This window comes from Saimiri boliviensis, chromosome 8 (assembly GCF_048565385.1).
Source record: "Saimiri boliviensis isolate mSaiBol1 chromosome 8, mSaiBol1.pri, whole genome shotgun sequence".
Classification (NCBI taxonomy): domain Eukaryota; kingdom Metazoa; phylum Chordata; class Mammalia; order Primates; family Cebidae; genus Saimiri; species Saimiri boliviensis.
In genome coordinates, this window is record NC_133456.1 from 90,696,392 (window position 1) to 90,717,869 (window position 21,478).

The 21,478-nt window shown below is 38.2% G+C and overlaps 1 protein-coding gene across 1 annotated transcript in view; it reads right to left on the minus strand.

Annotated features, from left to right (window-relative positions):
- Window positions 1-21,478, minus strand: part of ARL8B (ARF like GTPase 8B) — a 49,988-nt gene that overhangs the window by 6,053 nt on the left and 22,457 nt on the right. The window contains 4 exon segments of the mRNA XM_003927122.4: window positions 180-247; window positions 1,499-1,592; window positions 2,015-2,088; window positions 4,660-4,740. Of these exon segments, the coding sequence (XP_003927171.2) occupies window positions 180-247; window positions 1,499-1,592; window positions 2,015-2,088; window positions 4,660-4,740 (317 nt within the window).

Below are 21,478 nucleotides of genomic sequence, written 5' to 3' on the forward strand. Positions count from 1 at the left end.
TTATTACCACACTAAAGAAATCATTTTAGCAATCCTAAAATATTAGGATTCGCTTCTCTGATAGGCCAAGTTTATCTACATTAAAAAAAAAAGGCTATGATCACTAGGAATAACATATCAACTGGGCAAAATAAGGTAATTTAGAATGAAATTATTAAAATAGCATACTCAAGACATACATTTTTTCAATTAGCTGTTTCTCATCCAAGGCATTAGGAAGATCTCTCTTGTTTCCAAGCACTAGCACCTTTAAAAAGAAAAGATATTAAGAGCACACTTTCATGTAAAAAATTCACAGAAGTTTATCATCTTGATATGTGAAGACATAAAATTAAGATGTTAACACATTCCACAATATTAAGGCATATTTGTGTAACTGGTGGCTTATCTCATTCATTTCATTGCTCATATTGGTATTCGCTTAACTCCTACAAGGTAGGTGCCCTTAATTCACTCTGTGACTGCCAACTTCTATTTAAGATATTCTGAGTCTACACTATGTATTCTACTATTCTTAATACATGGTTAGTATCCCTTATCCAAAATACCTGGGACCAGAAGTGTTTCAAATTTTGGAAATTTTTTGGATTTGCATTATATACTTACTGGTTGAGCATTCCTAATCCAAATATAAATTCCTAAATATATTCTAGAGACTGGCCTCCTCTAAGTTTCCCACTTCCTCCCACCCAAAGGCCTTTGCCTGGAACTCTTTCCCTCCAACTGTCAGATACCTCATATTCCTATGTATCCCTCAGATCTCAGCTCAAGCATGACTCTTCAGAATCCTTCCTTCTTCCCTCGAACTAGATCCAATCTCCCCTCTAAATTACAACTCTCATAGACCCTTGCATCTTTCTTCCTAGCACTTAGAGCTGCATTATTCAAGTATTTTCAGAGAATCTACCATTCCCACTAAACCATAAGGTCCATGACAGCAAGGAGTACATTTCTAGTGATTTCTATTCATCACTGTATCTCCAGGCCTAACCACTGCTACTGCTGCAGAGTAGTTTAGGAGATACCTGGTTACAAGATTCATATTTAGCACAATGCCCAGTATACGGCACATACACATAAACAAGTCTTCCAGATTTTTTTTTTTGAGACCGAGTTTCACTCTTGTCACCCAGGCTGGAGTGCAATGGCGCGATCTCGGCTCACCGCAACCTCCGCCTCCTGGGTTCAGGCAATTCTGCTGCCTCAGCCTCCTGAGCAGCTGGGATTACAGGCAAGCGCCACCGTGCCCAGCTAATTTTTTGTATTTTTAGTAGAGATGGGGTTTCACCATGTTGACCAGGATGGTCTCGATCTCTTGACCTCGTGATCCACCCACCTCGGCCTCCCAAAGTGCTGGGATTACAGGCGTGAGCCACCGCGCCCTGCCAGATTTTTTAAAGAAAGACATTTTACTGATTTCAAACATAGTATCATTGTATAATTATCATAATTAATATCATATAATTACAATATAAAGTAACAAGTATTCCATACTTACTGGAATTCCTTGTAACTGTGGCTTATCTAGAAGATTATGTAGCTCATTTCGGGAAGCTTCTATCTTTTCACGATCTGCAGCATCTATCATGTAACTTAAAAAAATGAAGTGATCTCAACATACCTTCTCCATATGCTTTGATAAGACAACTGGTATTACTGACTTTTAATTTTCATAAAATTTACATTATCGAAATTGTTAACCAAAATAAACTACATCCTAAAGAAAGGTTCAGCACCCTTTAACACTTTTTAACTAGACTGTTTTTAGAGACTAATACATGATAATAAAACATGTATACTCCTTAGCTCTTAGCTCCATAAACAAAAAACACAAATAAAGCTCTCATTCTATCATTACTATTTTTTAAATCACATGTTAATGGAATTACACTAGGATATTTGCTAAGAAAGATCTGTATTGCCTGATATAAAAATTGAGCCTCTGGAAATATTAAAATAAACTTTCTTGTTTGGTGCCTAAATTGATTTAAAAACAAACAAAAAAACCACTTACACAATAGCATTGACTCCTCTGCAATACCGCTCCCACATGCTTCGAAATCGGGGTTGTCCTCCTATGTCCCAGATCTTTAAATCAAGACAAGGTAATTCTTAATAAATATATTTGAAATAAATGCTTGAAAGAGGAAGTAGCAGAAAAAGAGAAAGACCAGAAAGATATACTTATTTCTACAACGTTAGAGACAAAGTGCTCCTGAAAACTTGACCTCAAACAAGCTATTAATCTGGGAATTCTTGGGGCCACTTCTAAACTTGAAGTCCCTATTTAATACATTTACATCTAAAATTTTGCTTAAGCAAATAGAGTTGGTTTATGTCCAAAAGTGCCCATTAACTAATACACTTCTAATATTGAAAATATGTGCTTATGACAACACTTTTAAAAAAGCTCAGAACCATGCATCATCCAGATTTGAATGCCAAGACAGAAAACAACAATTCAGAATCTATTAAAGCCTGATTGTCTAATTTGTTCTACATTAATGCCTAACGTTTAAAATTATCCTGTAAATAAGTAACCAACATTTCCACATAGGTGTTCTTCTTGCATAAAATTATTTTGGCCAGGTGTGGTGGCTCACGCCTGTAATACTAGCACTTTGGGAGTACAAGGAGGATGCATCACTTGGGGTCAGGAGTTTGAGACCAGCCTGGCCAACATGGTGAAACTCCACGTCTACTAAAAATACAAAACATTAGCCAGGCATGGTGGCGGCCACCTGTAATCTCAGCTACTCAGGAGGCTGAGACAGAAGAATCACTTGAATCCAGGAGTTGGAGGTCACAGTGAGTTGAGATCTCGCCATTCAGCCTGGGCAACAAAAGTGAAACTCCGTCTCAAAAAAATAAGATAAAAGTATTTTATCCATATGAAAGCCACCATCCATAATCATTTTATTATTGTCTACTCCATAGGGCATCACACTAGACACTGGGCTACACCAAAGTCTCAAGTCATGGTATTTATCTTTAAGAGGCTTCCAATTTAACTACAGAACTGGTAACAAGCATAAAGAAACATGCACATAACTAAATCTGCAACTTCATTAGATGAGCCACAGAGATATTAGTGAACAGCTTCTGTGAACCACAACAATCGGGCAAAATGAACATTAAGGCTCAGGTCATGAAAATAAACTTCCATGAACTACTGAAACAAACCAAACCAAACCAAAAAGCTAAAATACTGCCCCTAATACGCAGTTCAACAGTCCATGATTTAGGTGGATGTGGTGGCTCATGCCTGTAATTCCAGCTACTTGGAAGGCTGATAAGGAAGGATTGCTAAAGGCAGGAGCTCAAAACCAGTCTGAGTAACAGTGAGGCGCTATCTCTAAAAAAAAAATTTTTTTTAATTAGCTAGGTACAATGGCATGCACCTGTAGTCCCAGCGGCAATGAGCTATAATTTTGCCACTATACTCCAACATGGGTAACACAGCAAGACCCTGTCGATTTAAAAAAAGAAAGAAAGAAAGAAAGAAAACAAGTCCATGATTTAAACTTGTCAAATTCATTTTAAAAAGAAAATTGTGTTAAACAGCTAGTTAACTTTTTCCTATTTTATAGTTTCAATTTTAGGGCTTAATAGTAAAGAAAGGGAAAATGGCCGGGTGCAGTGGCTCACACTTACAATACCAGCACTTTGGGAGGCTGAGATGGGTGATCACAAGGTCAGGAGTTCAAGACCAGTCTGGCCAACAAATTGAACTAGAAATACAAAATTAGCTAGGCATGATGGCACATGACTATAATCCCAGCGATTTGGAAGGCTGAGTCAAGTGAATTGCTAGACCTGGGAGGCAGAAGTTGCAGTGAGCTGAGATTGGGTCATCTCAGCCTGGGCAACAAGAGCAAAACTCCATCTCCAAAAATAAAAAGCGGAAAGGGAAAATCAGGCTACAGAATGTGCTATCACAAATATAATACTTAACTAGCAAAAGTTTAAATACAGTATATCTTTCAATATAAAATATTATTCATGAAATAATGTAATAGCACATTCCAATTCCAAATACTCTTAAAGATGGGATCTTTTTTCTCTAGGAGCATCTAAATTTCAAATATTACTTCTGCCAACACATAAGTGGGCTAAGTTTTTTATGAGTATAACTCTTAAACATTTTTTAATTATTGGAGAAACGGATTAAAAATGTTTAATTTTTGAGAAAAAAATAGATTAAAAATCTATTCTTGGTCAAGCATAGTGGCTGAAGCCTGTAATCCCAGCACTTGGGGAGGCGGTGGCAGGCGGACCATTTGAGGTCAGGAGTTGAGACTAGCCTAACAGACATGGTGAAACCCTGTCTCTACTAAAAATACAAAAAATTAGCTGGACATGGTGACACAAGCCTATAATCTTAGCTATTTGGGAAGCTGAGGCAGGAGAATCACTTGAACCCGGGAGGCGGAGGTTGCCGTGAGTGGCCAATTGTACCACTGCACTCCAGCCTGGGTGATAGAGCGAAACTCTTGTCTCAAAAAAAATAAAAATAAATTTTAAAAAAACATACTTTTGAAATATGCACATTCATTATTGAAGAACTGCAAATTTTCAGTAAATACCAAGAAATAAACAGAAAAAGTCCTAGGTGTCTACACTAACAATTTAATTTCATGTGGCAATAAAATGACGTACCTTTATTGTGACGTTACCTTTAGTTACCTTCCTCATGTTGAAGCCCACTGTGGGTATCATATCTTCACTGAACTGACCTGACTGAACAAAATAGAATATTTGAAGTTAGACTAATCAACATCTATAATGACACTGCATAAACTTCCAGTATCAACATGGGTACATTTGTACCCATTTTAGTAAATACTTTTTTACTGTTGCTAACAATCTACTTTAAGAATATGTTCCTTATGGCCATAATTCTTGAAAAGATGCATTATTTTGTTCTGGCAAAGATATATTCTCCCATTTAAAAAACATATTTTTGAAACTAATTTTTTACATATTTCCTTAAGCTAAAAACAATTTGTATGTTACAAATACATGAGAAAATTTATGAATGTTTGTCTAGATGTACGTTTTCATACACAAAGTAGATGAAAATCAGAAATAAAACTTTCAGCATTAAAATTATTATGACAGTAACTATTAAAATTCACTGCTAAATAGCGTTTCCAAGTCTGTCTTTCAATAAGGCTTATAAAATATTTTGTCACACACAAGTTCTCCATTTTATACAATCAATTTTGTTCTCTTTTTGTTTCTAATCTCAATGTCATTAGAAGATTTGGTTTCTAATCTTCAATAGTATTCTTCTAATACTATGTGACTTTTTCAAATTTAGGGCCCGGCGTACTGGCTCACACCGGTAATCCAAGCACTTTGGAGGCCAAGGCGGGTGGATCACCTGAGGTCGGGAGTTCACGACCAGCCTGACCAATATGGTGAAACCCTGTCTTTACAACAAAAACAAAAACAAAAATTTTACAACATGTTTCCAACTGGAATATGACTATATACAGTACTATAGTAAAGTCTCTTTTTCCAAACAGATAACCAACAATCATCGCAACATTAATTAAAGAATCTTTGGTCAGTCTTAGTGGATCACGCCTGTAATCCCAGGACTTTGGGAGGCCAAGGTGGGCAGATCACCTGGGGTCAGGAGTTCAAGACCAGCCTGGTCAACATGGTAAAACCTTGTCTCTCTACTAAAATACAAAAATCAGCCAGGCATGATGGCGGGAGCCTATAATCCCAGCTACTCGGGAGGCTGAGGCAAGAGAATCACTTGAAACCAGAAAGCACAGGTTGCAGTGAGCCAAGAATGTGCCAGTGGCACTCTAGCCTGGACAGAAGAGTTGGGACTCCCTCTCAAAAAAAAAAAAAAACAAACCAAACCAAAAAAAACTGTCTTTTCCCAACTAATTAAAAATGGTATGTCAGGCCAGGTGTGATGGCTCACACCTGTAATCCCACTACTTTTCGGGGCTAAGGCGGGTGAATCACTTGAGGTCAGGAGTTCAAGACTAGCCTAGCCAATATGCTAAAACCCCGTCTCTACTAAAAATACAAAAAAATTAGCCAGGCATGGTGGGCTGCACCAGTAATCCCAGCTACTTGGGAGGCTGTGACAGGAGAATCACTTGAACCCAAGAGGTAGAGACTGCAATGAGCCAAGACTGTGCCACTGCACTCTAGCCTGCACAACAGAATGAGACTCTATCTCCAAATAAATAAATAATAATAAGTGATACGTCAAACACCATAGACAGACAGTTATATATCTGGGTCCTTTATTCTTTTTCATTACACTGTTTATTCCTGAATAAACACTAGGTTTATTACTATAATTTATACTAGGTATTATTCTATATAGCTGATGAAAAATTTGGGATTTTTTGGTATTATCTTTATTCATCACCCACATTCCAAATAAACTTCGACATTAGTAATTTTGCTAAAACATTAACTGGAATTACACTAAATGTATTAATTTGAGAAAAATCGCCCTTTGTCAACTCAGTATTTAACCACTATCAAGTCTTTTCATTTGGGCAGATGGGTTTGTCCACTTCATCATTCCAATCTTCTATATTCTTCAGTAAAGTATCATGATTGCCATAAGTCTTGTGTATTTCTTGCCATATTCTCTATTTTGACTGCTCTTGTGAAGTACATCTTAATGAGTCACAATTATTACTGATTTTAAGTATTTATATTTTATTCACATTAGCAAATTTCTCAGTTAATTTCTCAGTTGACTTTACTTTTAAATTTTTAGGTTAACAAGTCAGGATTAACAAATACCTCAACAGGGACCAGTTAAACAAACAGGACTATTTTTAAGGCCTTAACACTGGGCAATTGTTTGCTATGACCTTATGCTAGTCACATACACATGTATTCCAAAATTGTCTTAAGTCCTGAGCACAATGAATTCCAAGTGTAAAAATAAATTCCTCTACAGAACTCGGATTCTGCCTTTTCTTAACTGTTCAGTGGAGTTTTGATTAATTTTAGAAAAAAAAAAGTTAATACAACCATAATCATTAATTTCACTTATATTACACATAATTCTCAGGACTTTCACATATGTGATTATATTTGAAAATTTAGTCATTATATCAAAACTAGTTATATCAAGGCCGGGCGCGGTGGCTCAAGCCTGTAATCCCAGCACTTTGGGAGGCTGAGGCGGGTGGATCACAAGGTCAAGAGATCGAGACCATCCTGGTCAACATTGTGAAACCCCGTCTCTACGAAAAATACAAAAAAAAATTAGCTGGGCATGGTGGCGCGGGCCTGTAATCCCAGCTACTCAGGAGGCTGAGACAGGAGAATTGCCTGAACCCAGGAGGCGGAGGTTGCGGTGAGCCGAGATCGCGCCATTGCACTCCAGCCTGGGTAACAAGAGCGAAACTCAGTCTCAAAAAAAAAAAAAAAAAAAAAAAAAAAAACTAGTTATATCAAAACTAAGTCATGATAGAAGATAAATGGTCAATAACCTCATGAAAAGATGTTCAACTCACTAATCATTAGGGAAATGCACAAAGAGATACCACCTAACATCCAGTAGAATGGCTACTATTAAAAGAAAAAGCAAAAAAAAACACAAAGCAAGCACTGGAAAGGATGTAGAGAAATAGGAACTCTTACATACTGCTGGTATACTGCTAGCAGGAAGGTATGGTATAGCTGCTATAGAAAATGGTATGGCAGTTCCTCAAAACCTAAAAATAGAATTAGCATATGATCCAGCAATTTAACTTCTAAATATACACCCAAAAGAAATGAAGACATTTTGCTAAGTGAAATGAGCCAGTAGTGTGTGACACACACACATACGCTGTATTTCACTTACATGAGGTACCTAAAGTAGTCAGATTCATAAAGACAGACGGTATTAATAGAATAGTAGCTGAGAGTGGCTGGGAAGAGGGGAGAATGAGAAATTGTTTAATGGGTATGGAATTTCAGTTTGTAAAGATAAAAACTTTCTAGAAATAGACAGTGATAATAGTTACACAGTGTGAATGTACTTAACACTACTGAACTGCACACTTATAAATGATTAAGATGATACATTGTTTTGTGTATTTTACAACATTGTTAAAAACTAGTCATGATATAAGGACAATTATTATTACGTTATAGAACAGGTAGTAGAGTCCCAAGGTCACAGGGCTAAATTGTGATTGTATTTTTCTTAAATATTTTCATTGCAATTATATTTATTATGATAGGCTTTAATTAATCTCTGAGGAGAGATCTATGTGAGATAATGCTCATTTATTACATATCATTAGGAAACAGGTGTTTTAAATAATGAAGAGGCAGGAAATAGTACTTTTTAGGTACCAACCTTTATAACTAGCTTGCATAGAAAGCTTTCTGAAAGGCAATACACACTTGGCTAACTTCTCACACACAATCTATAGAAAATGATTTAATGTGTTCTCAGTGTTTCAGGGTCACTTTATCTACTGCAAAACAAAAAAACTAAATTAAGATAACCCTCAAGGTCCCTTCTGGGGTTAAAATTTTCTGATTATGAACATCAATTACAGCACCACTCCATGATAAAATAATGTAGGGGGCTGCAGTATACTGAGGTATCCATGAGTTTTCTCAGGGGTTCATTTATCTCTTTTCTTTACCTTGGCCAACACTAACAACTTTCCTATAATTCAGCTGCTATGGCTAACATGCAAAAACCAAACATTAGCTATTCCAGTCCTTGAGTTCTTACTCCAAAATAACTTGAGTACAGCAAGATATTCAACAAATATTTGTTTAAAAAAGTAAGAGTTATTAGGGCCCAGCACAGTGGCTCAAGCTTGTAATTCCAGCACTTTGGGAGGCCAAGACAGGCAGGTTGCTGGGGCCCAAGAGTTCAAGACTAGCCTGGGTGACATGGCAAAACCTTATCTCTACAAAAAATACAAAAATTAGCTGGGTGTGGTGATTGCGCCTGTAGTCCCAGCTACTCAGGAGGCTGGGGTGGGAGAATCACTGGAGCCTGGGAGGTGGAGGTTGCAGTAAGCCAAGACTGTGCCACTGTACTCCAGCCTGGACAATAGAGTGACAGCCTGTCTCTAAAAGAAAACAAAAAAGTTAACAGGCCATGAAGGAGGAAAATGCTGGAACTCTTCTGCCAAAAAGCGCTTAACTTTGATGCATGAGTTTTGTGCAATAATTACTTTATGGACATGGAAGCATTTTCTACTTCTTGCCTAGTGTCCAAGCCTAATCATCACTTTTCGAAGCTAGTGTTGAACAACTATAACCACTCAGTTGGCATTTGTGCACTAGACAGCTGAGAATTTATGTCCGTGCTATCAATAAGCTGCTTAATTAAGACTACAGGCTTGAGAAACAGATGCTTAGAAAATACTTAGTTGTGTATCATTCTACTTATTTTAACAAATTGAACAAACACATACAATACTAAGCACTTTGAAATTCCATCGTGACAGGTGAAAAATTTAAAAAAATACCAAGCACTTAATAAATATTAATCAACATAGTTTACTTAATCGTTAAAACAACCCAGTGAAATAAGTTGCACTATTCTCATTTCTCAGATGAGAAAAACAAGGCAATGCCAGATTAAGTCACATTGTTCTTAAGATCTGGATAGTTAAGAGTTAATCTGGATAGTTAAGAGTTAATCTGACTTTGAGGGAACAGTAGAGAAATACAAGTAGTCCTTCCTTATTCTTGGGGGATACGTTCCAAGAACCCCAGTGGATGCCTGACATCACAGATAGAACCTAACCCTATGTACACTATGTTTTTTTCCAATACATACATACCTATGATAAAGCTTAATTTATTTGTTTTATTGTTTTTTGAGATAGAATCTCGCACTGTCTCCTGGGCTGGAGTACAATGGCATGATCTTGGCTCACTGCAAACTCCACCTCCCAGTTTCCAGTGATTCTACAGCGTCAGCCTCTCGAGTAACTGGAAGTACAGGTGTGCACAACCACACCCAGCTAATTTTCTGTATTTTTGGTAGAGACAGGGTTTCATTATTTTGGCCAGGCTGGTCTCAAACTCCTGACCTCATGATCCACCTACCTTGGCCTCCCAAAGCGCTGGGATTACAGGCATGAGTCACGGTGCCCAACTGATAAAGCTTCATTTATAAATTAGGCACAGTACTCTTGTGCTTTGGAGTCATTATTAAATAAAATGAGGGTTACTTGGACACAAGCATTGCAATACCTCAACAGTCGATCTGAAAAACTAGACAGCTACCAGGTAACTAAGTGGAGGGTCAAGTATACAGTGGGGATTTATGCTGGACAAAGGGATGATTCACACTCCACATGTGATAGGGCAAGATTTCAAAACACTACCTAGAACTGTGTTCAATTTAAAAACTTATGAATCGTTTAGTTCTGGAATTTTCCATTTAATATTTTCAGAGGTTGAGCATAGGTAACTTAAACTGGAAAGCAAATCATAGATAAGTAGGACTACTGTATGCTTTCATGCCTGCCTTCTTACATGCCATAATTACACGTGGCACTCACTGTGATTTTGTGATGGCAGATGGAGCTGCCGCTGTCACAATGCTTGCAAGGCAGTGTACCTGGAATTTGGTTGAGCAAAATAAGATGGCAAAAAGAAGACTATTCTCAAAGTCAGGGAATCTTATTATCAATTATGCTACTTACTAACCAGATCCAAGTCATCTGACCTTGGGAGTCAGCTTCCTTATCAAGAAAAAGGAAATTGGAAGAGTATTTCCAAAGTAACTTCCAGCCCTAACATTTATGGTTTTATGTTAAATTCACAGGCCGTTCATTTTAAATACAGGGAAGCAAGGAGATGAATGCTACAACAGCAGAAAAATGTGGCTTTCCCCAAATTCATTAGCATACCAAAGGCTAAGGCAGACCTTGTCCCAGAAAGTTCTATCAGTGTCAACTTCACTTTGCAGAGCTTACCTAAATTTTCTACTAGAGATCTCAGAAATGAGACAAATGGAAAATGTTGAAGAACGTAAAGAGAGGAACCAAAGTTAACAGCAGGAAGGCTGAAGACATGAGGCAGTGAACCTCTAATAGTGAAAGGATGGCTGGGCATGTTGGCTCACGCCTGTAATCCCAGCACTTTGGTAGGCCAAGGCAGGTGGATTGCCTGAACTCAAGAGTTCGAGACTAGCCTGGACAATGTGATGAAACCCCATCTCTACCAAAATATAAAAAATTAGCCAGGCATAGTGGCATGTGCTTATAGTTCCAGCTACTCTAGAGGCTGAGACAATCACTTGAATCCAGGAGGCAGAGGCTGCAGTGAGCCGAGATCACATCACTGCACTCCAACCTGGGCGACAGAGCGTTACCAAAAAATATTTATTTTATATATCTCTCTTAAGACAACAGAAATGGGTGAGGGGCAAGTACAACTATTCTCTGTAAACAGATTAATGTCCCAGAGTTGTGCTATGCACTGACTGCTTGTAAACAGTGGTATCAGACACCAGAAAGAACACAGTGAAATCCTCTTCATATGTTTCAGCGCTTTCAAAGTAGAGTAGTACTAAATGGATTAGGTTAGATTTTAAAACTGCTCTTTTAAATGAAGAAATACAGAAAGCAAGCTATTAACAACAACATGGAAAATGAGGCTTCTGTTTGCATGACCTGTCCATCTATAGCAGCAGTCTAATCCAACACAACAAACTTGAAAAGACAAATAGAAACTACTTTCACAAATATCTCATGGTCTTTTTCTCTACGAATCTTAAGGGTATGGTTATCAAGCCACTCTGTAAAGACAGAATGAAATAAGAAGCATGACAAAGCCTCAAACTAACTTTTTTCTATTGGTACAGTACAGAAGAAACTATTTTTCACATGTTAAGCAGAGTGGTCTTTTCCTTCTTTTTAAAACAAAACACACTAGGACTCAACTGTTTAATTCCAAAATTCACACACTGGGCAAGTGAGAAGATAATACCAAATAAATACCCAAATTAGTCATTTTCCTAAGAACTTTTAATTCATACATAAAAATCACTATAATTACCAATATTCATTTTTCAAATTAGTAGTAGTATTATGCTTTCTATATTTCTGTAGTAAATAGAATTTATATTTCAATTTACATTAGTAAGAAAAAGAAATGCAATCAATTTTTTTTTTTTTTTTCTGGCAAAGTACTTAAAATGAAAGGTAATCAGATACTCATCTAGGGGAAAATTTTGATGAAGAGCAAGATGTTTCACAATCTGAAAGTATATTCCCACAAACCAATTATTTAGTTGCAAGATGGGAAAAACTAGTAACTATACAATGGAGAAATCAAGCAACACTTTATGTGATCAAAATTAGTATCTCAATGATGCTCAGATTAACATCATGTGCCTACAGACATGATACCATTAGAAGGACACAATATCCTCTATGTAGTATTCCAGCTGAGAATATATATATATACAACAGAATGTAATCATCAGACAAACCCAAAATGAGGAACACTCTGTTTAAAAGAAGAGTTGTTTGCGAATTTTTCAAAAATGTCAATGCCAGAAAAAGAAGAGCTGTAGAAATGTTTCAGATTAAAGGAGGCTAAAGAGACACGACAACTAAAAGTGGTACATGATCCTAGACTGGATCTTGCACTAAGGGCAAAAATGGCTACAAATGATACTATCATTGGGTCAATTGACAGAAACGGAATAGATAAAATCTACGATGCATCCACTTTTAAATGTACTAACGTTGGTAACTATCTTCATAAAAAAAAAAATCCCTAATCTTAGAAACCACATACTTAGGAAAAAAAGGGACTCATCCTCCAATATTTCAGAAAACTAAATGTTATAGGTGATACAAATACATATCAGAAAGCTAATGAGGTAAAATGTTAAACACAGTTTGATCTTGGAAAAGGGTATGAGTGCTGTTTGCAATGCATTTATTTCTGCAACTTTTCTATAAATTTTAAATTATTTACAAATAAAACAAATTTTAAATAGAAATCAAATACCACCCTTATTCTTTATTGTATCAAGTGTATCCGGAAACAGAAGATAAATTAGTCATGCTACTACCACTTATCACCTACTACAATAATAAATAATAGCAAATTTATGAACAGAATCAATCATAAGGAATTCTGACAATTTGTTCACGAAAAAGTAGAAGAGTTATAACTAAAGTTAACCCTTGAACTACATGGGTTTGAAATGCTTATGGGTCCACTTACACGTGGAATTTTTTTCAATCAAATCCAAATCAAAAATACAGTATTCATGGGATTCAAAAACCTAATATAATGGGGGGGAGGGGGTGGGAAGCAACTTTTCATATGTGCAAGGTCAACTACAGGACTTGAATACGTAGAGATTTTGGTATACGGAGGTGGTCCTGGAACCAATCTCCTGCATATACCAAGGGACAAGTGTAATAATATTCTATTCTTTATCTTCCTCCTCTTTACAGTAGTCGTTGTAAACACACACACTGTATTCAAATATGATACCCCCTTTATAGCACTTTCTTCCCCTCTACCCTCCGCCACTGCCACCCAAGATGGAGTTTTGCTCTTGTCCCCCAGGTGGAGTGCGATGGCGCCACCTCAGCTCACTACAACCTCTGCCTCCTGGGTTCAAGAGATTCTCCTGTCTCAGCCTCCCGAGTAGCTGGGATTACAGGTGTGTGGCACCATGCCCAGCTAATTTTTTTGTATTTTTAGTAGTGACAGGGTTTCACCATGTTGGCCAAGCTGGTCTTGAACTCCTGACCTCATATGATCCACCCACCTTGGCCTCCCAAAGTGCTGGGATTACAGGCATGAGCTCCATGCCCCGCAGCACTCTCTTTTTAAGGCATTAGAAAATATGTTCATATAGAGTGACCTGCGGCCAAAAAAAAAAAGAAAGAAAGAAAACATGTTCATAATTATTCACTACAGTAAACATTTCTAGGATCATATATATAATGTTCATTTTCTCCCAATTTAAGAACACTTTGCTCAATTTTTCCTTAGTTTCCCAAGTCAATTAATTTGATGTTTTATGTGCAAATTTGAATTTACTTCCAACCACTGACATAATTCCTTCCCAAAAGATTTTAGTTAAAAAGTACATGTTAAAAGATATGCTGGGCGCAGTGGCTCACGCTTGTAATCTCAGCACTTTGGGAGGCTGAGGTGGGCAGATCGCCTGAGATCAGAAGTTCGAGACCAGCCTGGCCAACATAGTGAAACCTCGTCTCTACTAAAACTACAGAAAATTAGGTGGGTGTGGTGCCAAGCACCTGTAGTCCCAGCTACTTTGCAGGCTGAGGCAGGAGAATTGTTTCAACCAGGGAAGCAGAAAACAGAGGTTGCATGAGGTGAAATCATGCCACTGCACTCTAGCCTGGGTGACAAAGCAAGACTTGGTCTCCAAAAAAAAGGAGGAGCTAAACACTGAGTACACACAGACATAAAGATAGATCCGACAAACATGGGAGACTCCCAAAAGTGGGGAGAGGGCAAGGACTGGGAAACTATCTATTGGGCAGTATGCTCACTATTTGGGTGACAAGATCAGTAGAAGCCCAAACCTCAGCATCACACAGTATACCCATGTAACAAGCCTGCCCAAGTTCCTCTGAAATCTATAATAAAAATAAAAGATTCATTTGGGCAGTTAGGTCTTATTACAAAAGAATAAAGTTTCTCAAAACTCCAGTGGGTTTATTGTTTGTTTGTTTCGGGAGAAGGTGCTCTTCTGTAATTAGGATAGTGAATTAAGTAGCATGCAAAAATTTGAAACTAATACTTCAAATTCCTTAGGAATATAATCAGTTAAAGCCTCCTTTCCCTGATGGCCCAAATTCTCCCCATGGGCCAACATCCCAGATAAAACAAACTCAGAAATTACTTCTCTGGAATAAATCAAATAAAACCTTCTGCAAAGTCATAACATTCCAAGATTATCGTTTCAAAACTGACATAATGTACAACAATACAGACTCAAACAAATCTAACTCTTCCAAAACACCAGCCAGAAAGATAAAGGCAACCTCAGATTCTTGCTAAGAACAGGCACCCTGTGTAGACTGTGGCCTGGATGCCAGTGTTTCATCTAGTCTACTAATCCAAATGGACTGACAATGGCTCCAACCTGAGCTCAGTGAATGACATTCTCTTTCATCTATGGCATCTGCATAGATGAGGTGGTTATACCTCTCATACTATCCATTTATGAATTCTGGCTCTAGTTGTTCTAAGGTAGACAGCCCAATTGTAAAAGACTGCTTCACAAATGATCCAGTGATGACCAAACTATTCATGCAGCTGCCTTTTCTGTACCTTAACAGCATACATAGATAACAAATCTATGCTATACTGATTTATAAACACCTACTGCTGTTCACTTTTTCCTGTGGTCTTACAGTCTTAAAGCTACTTTGTCTCTGCCTCTATGTACTCCCTTAGTCATCAGTCAGCAGTAATTCAACAACAGAGAAAAAGAAAAGTAGAGAAACTAAGAAACAAACGTACAAACATCACATAATAAATATATGCTATGCAAAACAGAGGAGGTTGTACGAGGTGACTGAGGACCAACTTAAATCAGAACACAGCAAGGAATGTTTCTGTAGAGTGCCTACCTACTGTGCTATTTGAAAATGAGTCAAGAAATCTAAATTTCAGTCCTAGCTGTGTCACTTTGATTATGTTATAGACACAAAGAACTCTAAACTCTCTTAATCAGAATGCAAAGGTGTTATTTCCTTTCTCCTTACTGCTGTTTCTCCTAAGTGCCTATATTAACTCAAACCTTCAAGTGTTTACTGCCCGCTTCACTCCTTTTTTTCTTTCCTACTCCCAAACAGCTGCCTCATCTATGAGGCAAACAGATCCACTCAAACCCTTAAGATGAAATATTTAACTATTAACTGCTATACTGTTTTTGCTAACCACTCAAACATTGCCTCTCTGATGTCAGGCTCTTGATATACTTGGGACTGAGGACCACACCTGAAGGCAAGATTCCAAGTTTTAGTGTTAATATTGCTGAAGTTTTTTTGTTTTGTCTCTTTTTTTTGATGTTGTAGAGTTTATGGTAATTTGGAAAGCACTCAGATTTGCCTTACGGAACAGGTGCTGAAGAGTTTATTTTTTTCAGGGTAACTAGTGGTAAAGGCAAATGCAGTGGCTCATGCCTGTAATCCCAGCACTTTAAGTGGGTGGACAGCTTGAGACCAGCCTGGGCAACAAAGCAAGACCCTGTCTCTACAAAAAAATACAAAAATTTGCCAGGTGTGGTAGGGCGTGCCTGTGGTCCCAGCTACTTGGGAGGCTGAGCTGGGAAGATGGTTTAAGCCTGGGAGGCAGAGGTTGCAGTGAGCTGACATCGTGCCACTGCACTCTACCCTGGGGGACAGAGCAAGACTCTATCTCAAAAAAAAAAAAAAAAAAAAAAAAAAACCTAGTGGCAAGTTTCATTTATCCTGTCAGGATATGTAACAACCCAAATAGTAGCAACATGGATTTTTAAATAGTTCTTTTTGAATGGGAACATTAAAACTCAGCGAAAAACTCTATATTTTCTTTAGCATTATGCTGTGAAAATCGAATATAGGGAATAAAAATTCTCTAGATAATTTTTAAAATTGTTTTTATTACAGGAGATCAACTGGTCATATCACATCTGGATATCTTTCTGTAAAGCATAATGACATAGGAACTCTCCAACTAATAATTACATGCTGTTGTTCCAATTCTAACTCACTTGAAACAACTAATTAATTCTACTGCCTGCTAATACCAATGGAGCTACTTTGCAGCAACCTCCTTTACAAAGACAACTCTTGAGGATTAAAATGTTCTCCAAACCACAATTTCAATTAGGAGCCTGAAAACTCATTCTTGCTAACCTCTATTTCTGAAAAACAGTCGTTTTAAAAGATCTCTAAAGATTATTTTGTATGATCACTATACCTTTCACTAATAGCATTCTAATAATGGTGCTACTAAATCTATATCCAAAAAACTGTTGAATAAAAGTTCAACTTGCTTGTCTGTGATTAGTTTGCTAGTAAGTATCCCCTGTCAACCACCCATCATTTTCACTCAGATAAATATTCAGAAACATTGATGAGCCAACAGCAATATAAAAACGGACACTAAAAGAAATCTTAAGGCTAGAGCTCAAGCAAATAACACTATTCATCAACATGTGAATCGCTAAAGCTATCTGGATATAGTTTCCGTGAAAATCAAAGGTCCATCACAATCCTTAATAAACACCTGCCTTTTTTACCGTTCACATGCAGGCTGTGTGGGATTCTAAAGTAGGGAGCATGAGTGTTGGGGTTATTAGTATACCGGTCACATTTTCAGGCCTTGATACTATTGTCCTGGTTGGTCTATAAACATTTGTACTTCTTTTTGAAGGTTTGCATTTTTACCATAGAAACTTTTTAAAATTAAGAAAATAACTTTATTTAGAAGTTTCTTTTCCTCTTTCTGGGAAAACTGGGTACTTAAGGAACTAAAATGAGAAAAAGACTTGTCACTGTATGCCCTTCTACGGGTACAAATGCTGGCTGTTCAAAAAAAAAAAAAAAAACTGTAAAAAGAAAAAAGTTTCCTTCTAAATCTATTTCTAGGTTTCTATTACTGAACTTAAAAGGGGAGAATTTCTAGAGCTACCCAAGATAGTAAGATATGTATGTAAGAAAAGTCCTTTGGTCTTTTTTTTTTTTTTTTTTTGAGACAGGGTCACTCTGTCACCCAGGCTACAGTACACTGATGTGATCATGGCTCACTGCAGCTGCAACTTCCCAGGCTCAGGTGATCCTCCCTTCTCAGCCTCCCAAGTGACTGGAACTACAGGCACGCACCACCACAAATATTTTTGTACAAAATACAAAAATGAGCCAGGCATGGTGGTGTGTGCCTGTAGGTGTGGGTTTTGCCATGTTGCCCAGGCTGGTCTCAGACTCCTGGGTTCAAGTGATCCTTCAGCCTTGGCATGCCAAAGTACTAGTATTGCAGGCATGAGCCACCGTGCCCGGCTGTGTCCTTCAGTTTAAAAAAAAAAAAAAAAATCCCTTATGGAGGAAGGCTTCAGTATACACTACAAATGTGCAACCTATAAACAACAGAATGAATTTCATATTCATTAAAATTTTAAAAGCCTACTATTTATTAAGACCTATTAAAGTAAGACAGAACCAAAGGACTAATAAAAGAAAATTTTAAATGTCATTTATAAAGCCCATGCTAAAATAGTAATGTTAAAATAGTAATCGCATAGCTGATAAATAACCATTTCAGTGTAACATAAAGAGTTCCAGTGGCTCTAGAATTCCCGTAAGAGGCCCTGTTCACTTTTTTCAGGTAATAAATGTTAAAAACACAATGATATACAGGCAGTGTTATTCTGGTGGTTATAACTGGAACTCTGGAGACAGTCACATCAGGTAACAACTCTGACATTACCTCTTGCCTCTTATCAATGTTCCTTAACTTTGTAACGCCTTACTTTGCCCAAATATAAAACGGAGATAACCACAGTTTCTACCTCACAGTACTGTTTAAAAGTTAAACGAATTAAAACACATACAGCATTTTGAACAATGCTTGGTAAAGGGAAAACATTCAATGTTTGCTACCATCATCACCACACAGAGTCCATAAGATGTGACATTACCTGTTCCTTCCACTGAATACAAAATGCTGGACAGAATGGATGCCCTAGGCCAGTTGCAGTGGCTCACACCTATAATCCCAGCACTTTGGGAGGCTGAGATGGAAAGATTACCCGAGGTCAAGAGTTCGAGAACAGCCTGGCCAACATACCGAAACCCCATCTCTACTAAAACTACAGAAATGAGCTGGGTGTGGTGGCGGGGTGGTGAGCGCCTGTGATCCCAGCTATTTAGGAGGCTAAGGCAGAAGATTCACTTGAACCCAGGAGGCAGAGGTTGCAGTGAGCTGATATAGCACCACTGCACTGCAGCCAGGGCAACAGAGCAAGACTCCATCTCAAAAAAAAAAAAAAAAAAAAAAGGCTGGACGCAGTAGCTCATGCCTGTAATCCCAGGACTTCAGGAGGCCAGGGTGGGTGGACCACAAGGTCAGGAGTTTGAGACCAGCCTGGGCAACCTGGTAAAACCCCATCTCTACTAAAAATACAAATAAATAAATATAAAAATGAACAATATAATTTTTAAAAATGAATAAAAAAGAATGTATGCCCCAAAAGCTATCTGAGGACTCTAAAAAGTAAACGGTAGCAGAAAAATTTGAGAATGGAAATAGAACTTGAAGCACAATCAATCTGGTGCTGTTTCCTACTTTTGTTTCTTTTCTCCCAATCTCTCAGTCTGGATACAAAGGCAGCCCAATTGCCAGAAATGTGTACCAGGCATGAAGAGATAAAGCTCCAAAAGAAGACTTTTCTTTCTGGTGTGACTGGTGTGTGTGTGTGTGCGCGTGCGTGTATGGGGGGGACAAGAGACTTTTCTTTCTGGTTTGACGGGTGTGTGTGTGTGTGTGTGTGTGTGTGTGTGTGTGTATGGGGGGGACAAGAGAGTTGGGGGTGTGAGGAATACAGTACAGAGTGGAAGAAATCCATTACTCTCACCCTCTCTCTCTTGCCATTGCACCCAGACAAAACCAAGCCTGGAAGCTGTGCACACTAAAGGCAGCTATGGACCAGCTATACTTACAGAGAAGCAAATCCTTTCTGAAAAGAAACTGTGGTCTAAAAAGTGCTTTGGGGAGGGGAGGGAGTAAAGCTGTATGGAAGAAACAATTTGTGTTGCTTTGGTTTTTGGGGTTTTTTTGTTTGTTCGTTTTTTTGTTTTGTTTTTTGCAATTCCCTTTCCTACTTCATGGACCCTGAGACAGACTGAACTGAGGGAAAGGCACAGGAGCTTCAAGCTTTCTGAGCAGACAATAGAAAGCAGGAGATGGGAAATGAGACACCATCAAGAAAATTCAGAAGGGAAGGAACTAGAGTAATACATCCCATAACATTGTATACAAACTCCTGGGCTCATCCCTAAGCTGTGACATATCGATCTGATCCCAAACAGCAAATCAAAGGCTTTGAGAACTAAACTGTAAGGTAGAACACCATCTAATTTCCTAGTTGACCCCCTGGGTGGCACATAGACAGAAATGACCCAAACAGAACTAGCAAGGCTGTGCAAACTACCTCATACTAGAACCAAACCCCATAGAAGGTGAGTTGGATCTTGTGACCTCAACTCTTGAGTTAACTGCCTGCTGTAACAAAACAAACAAATCAATATCCTCCACAGGATTTAAACAAAACCTAGAGTCTCACAATACTCAAAGTATCCAAAACAACTGAAAAATGAAGAATAAAAGAATCCGAAAGTATCCAAAATAACTAAACATATGAAGAATCATGGCTGGGTACAGTGACTGGCCGATGCCTGTAATCCCAGCATTTTGGGAGGCTGGGGATGGGGGCGGGGACAGGGATCACTTGAGGTCAGGAGTTCAAGACCAGCAGGGCCAACATGGTGAAACCCCATCTCTATTAAAACTACAAAAATTAGCCGGGCACAGTGGCGCATGCCTGAAATCCCATTTGAGGCTGGACATGGTGGCTCATGCCTGTAATCCTAGCACTTTGGGAGAGAGGCAGGTGGATTACTTGAGATCAGTTCAAGACCAGCCTGGCCAAAATGGAAAAATCCCATCTTTACTGAAAATGCAAAAATTCACTGGGCATGGCGGTGTGTGCCCGTAATCCCAGCTACTTGGGAGGCTGAGGGAGGAGAATCACTTGAACCTGGAGGCAGAGGCTGCGGTGAGCGAAGATCACGCCATTGGCACTCCAGCCTGAGCAACAAGAGCGAAACTCCGTTTAAAAAAAAAAAAAATGGCAGTAAACTCTGGGGAAAGGGGGAGTCTGATTTCCAGGGTTACCACATTATTAGATTCAGTTTTCAACAATAAAAAAAATCACAAAGCATAAGAGACAGGGAAGTATGGTCCATTCGAAGGAAAAAAATTAACCAACAGAAACTGACTCTGAGAAAGACCAGTAAACAATTATCTTAGGCCAAGAACAGTGGCTGACACCTGTAATCTCAGCACTTTATGAGATTACAGGTACTGAGATTGAGAGGCCGAGGCAGGCAGATCACTTGAGCCCAGGAGTTTGAAACCAGCCTAATGTAGTGAAACTCCATCTCTACTAAAAATACAAAAATTAGATGGGCATGGTGGTGTGCACCTGTAGCCTCAGCTACTTGGGGTGCTGACGTATGAGAATCACTTGAACCCAGGAGGCAGAGGTTGCAGTGAGCTGATATCTTGCCGCTGCACTCCAGCCTAGGTGACAGATCAAGACCCTGTCTCAAAAACAAAAAAAACACCCACAAAAAAACAATTATCTTAAAGGTACTCAAAGAACTAAAAAAAGAGAAAAATAGCAAGAAAACTATGTACAAACAAAATAGAAATACCAATAAAGAGGTAGAATACTCAAGGAAAA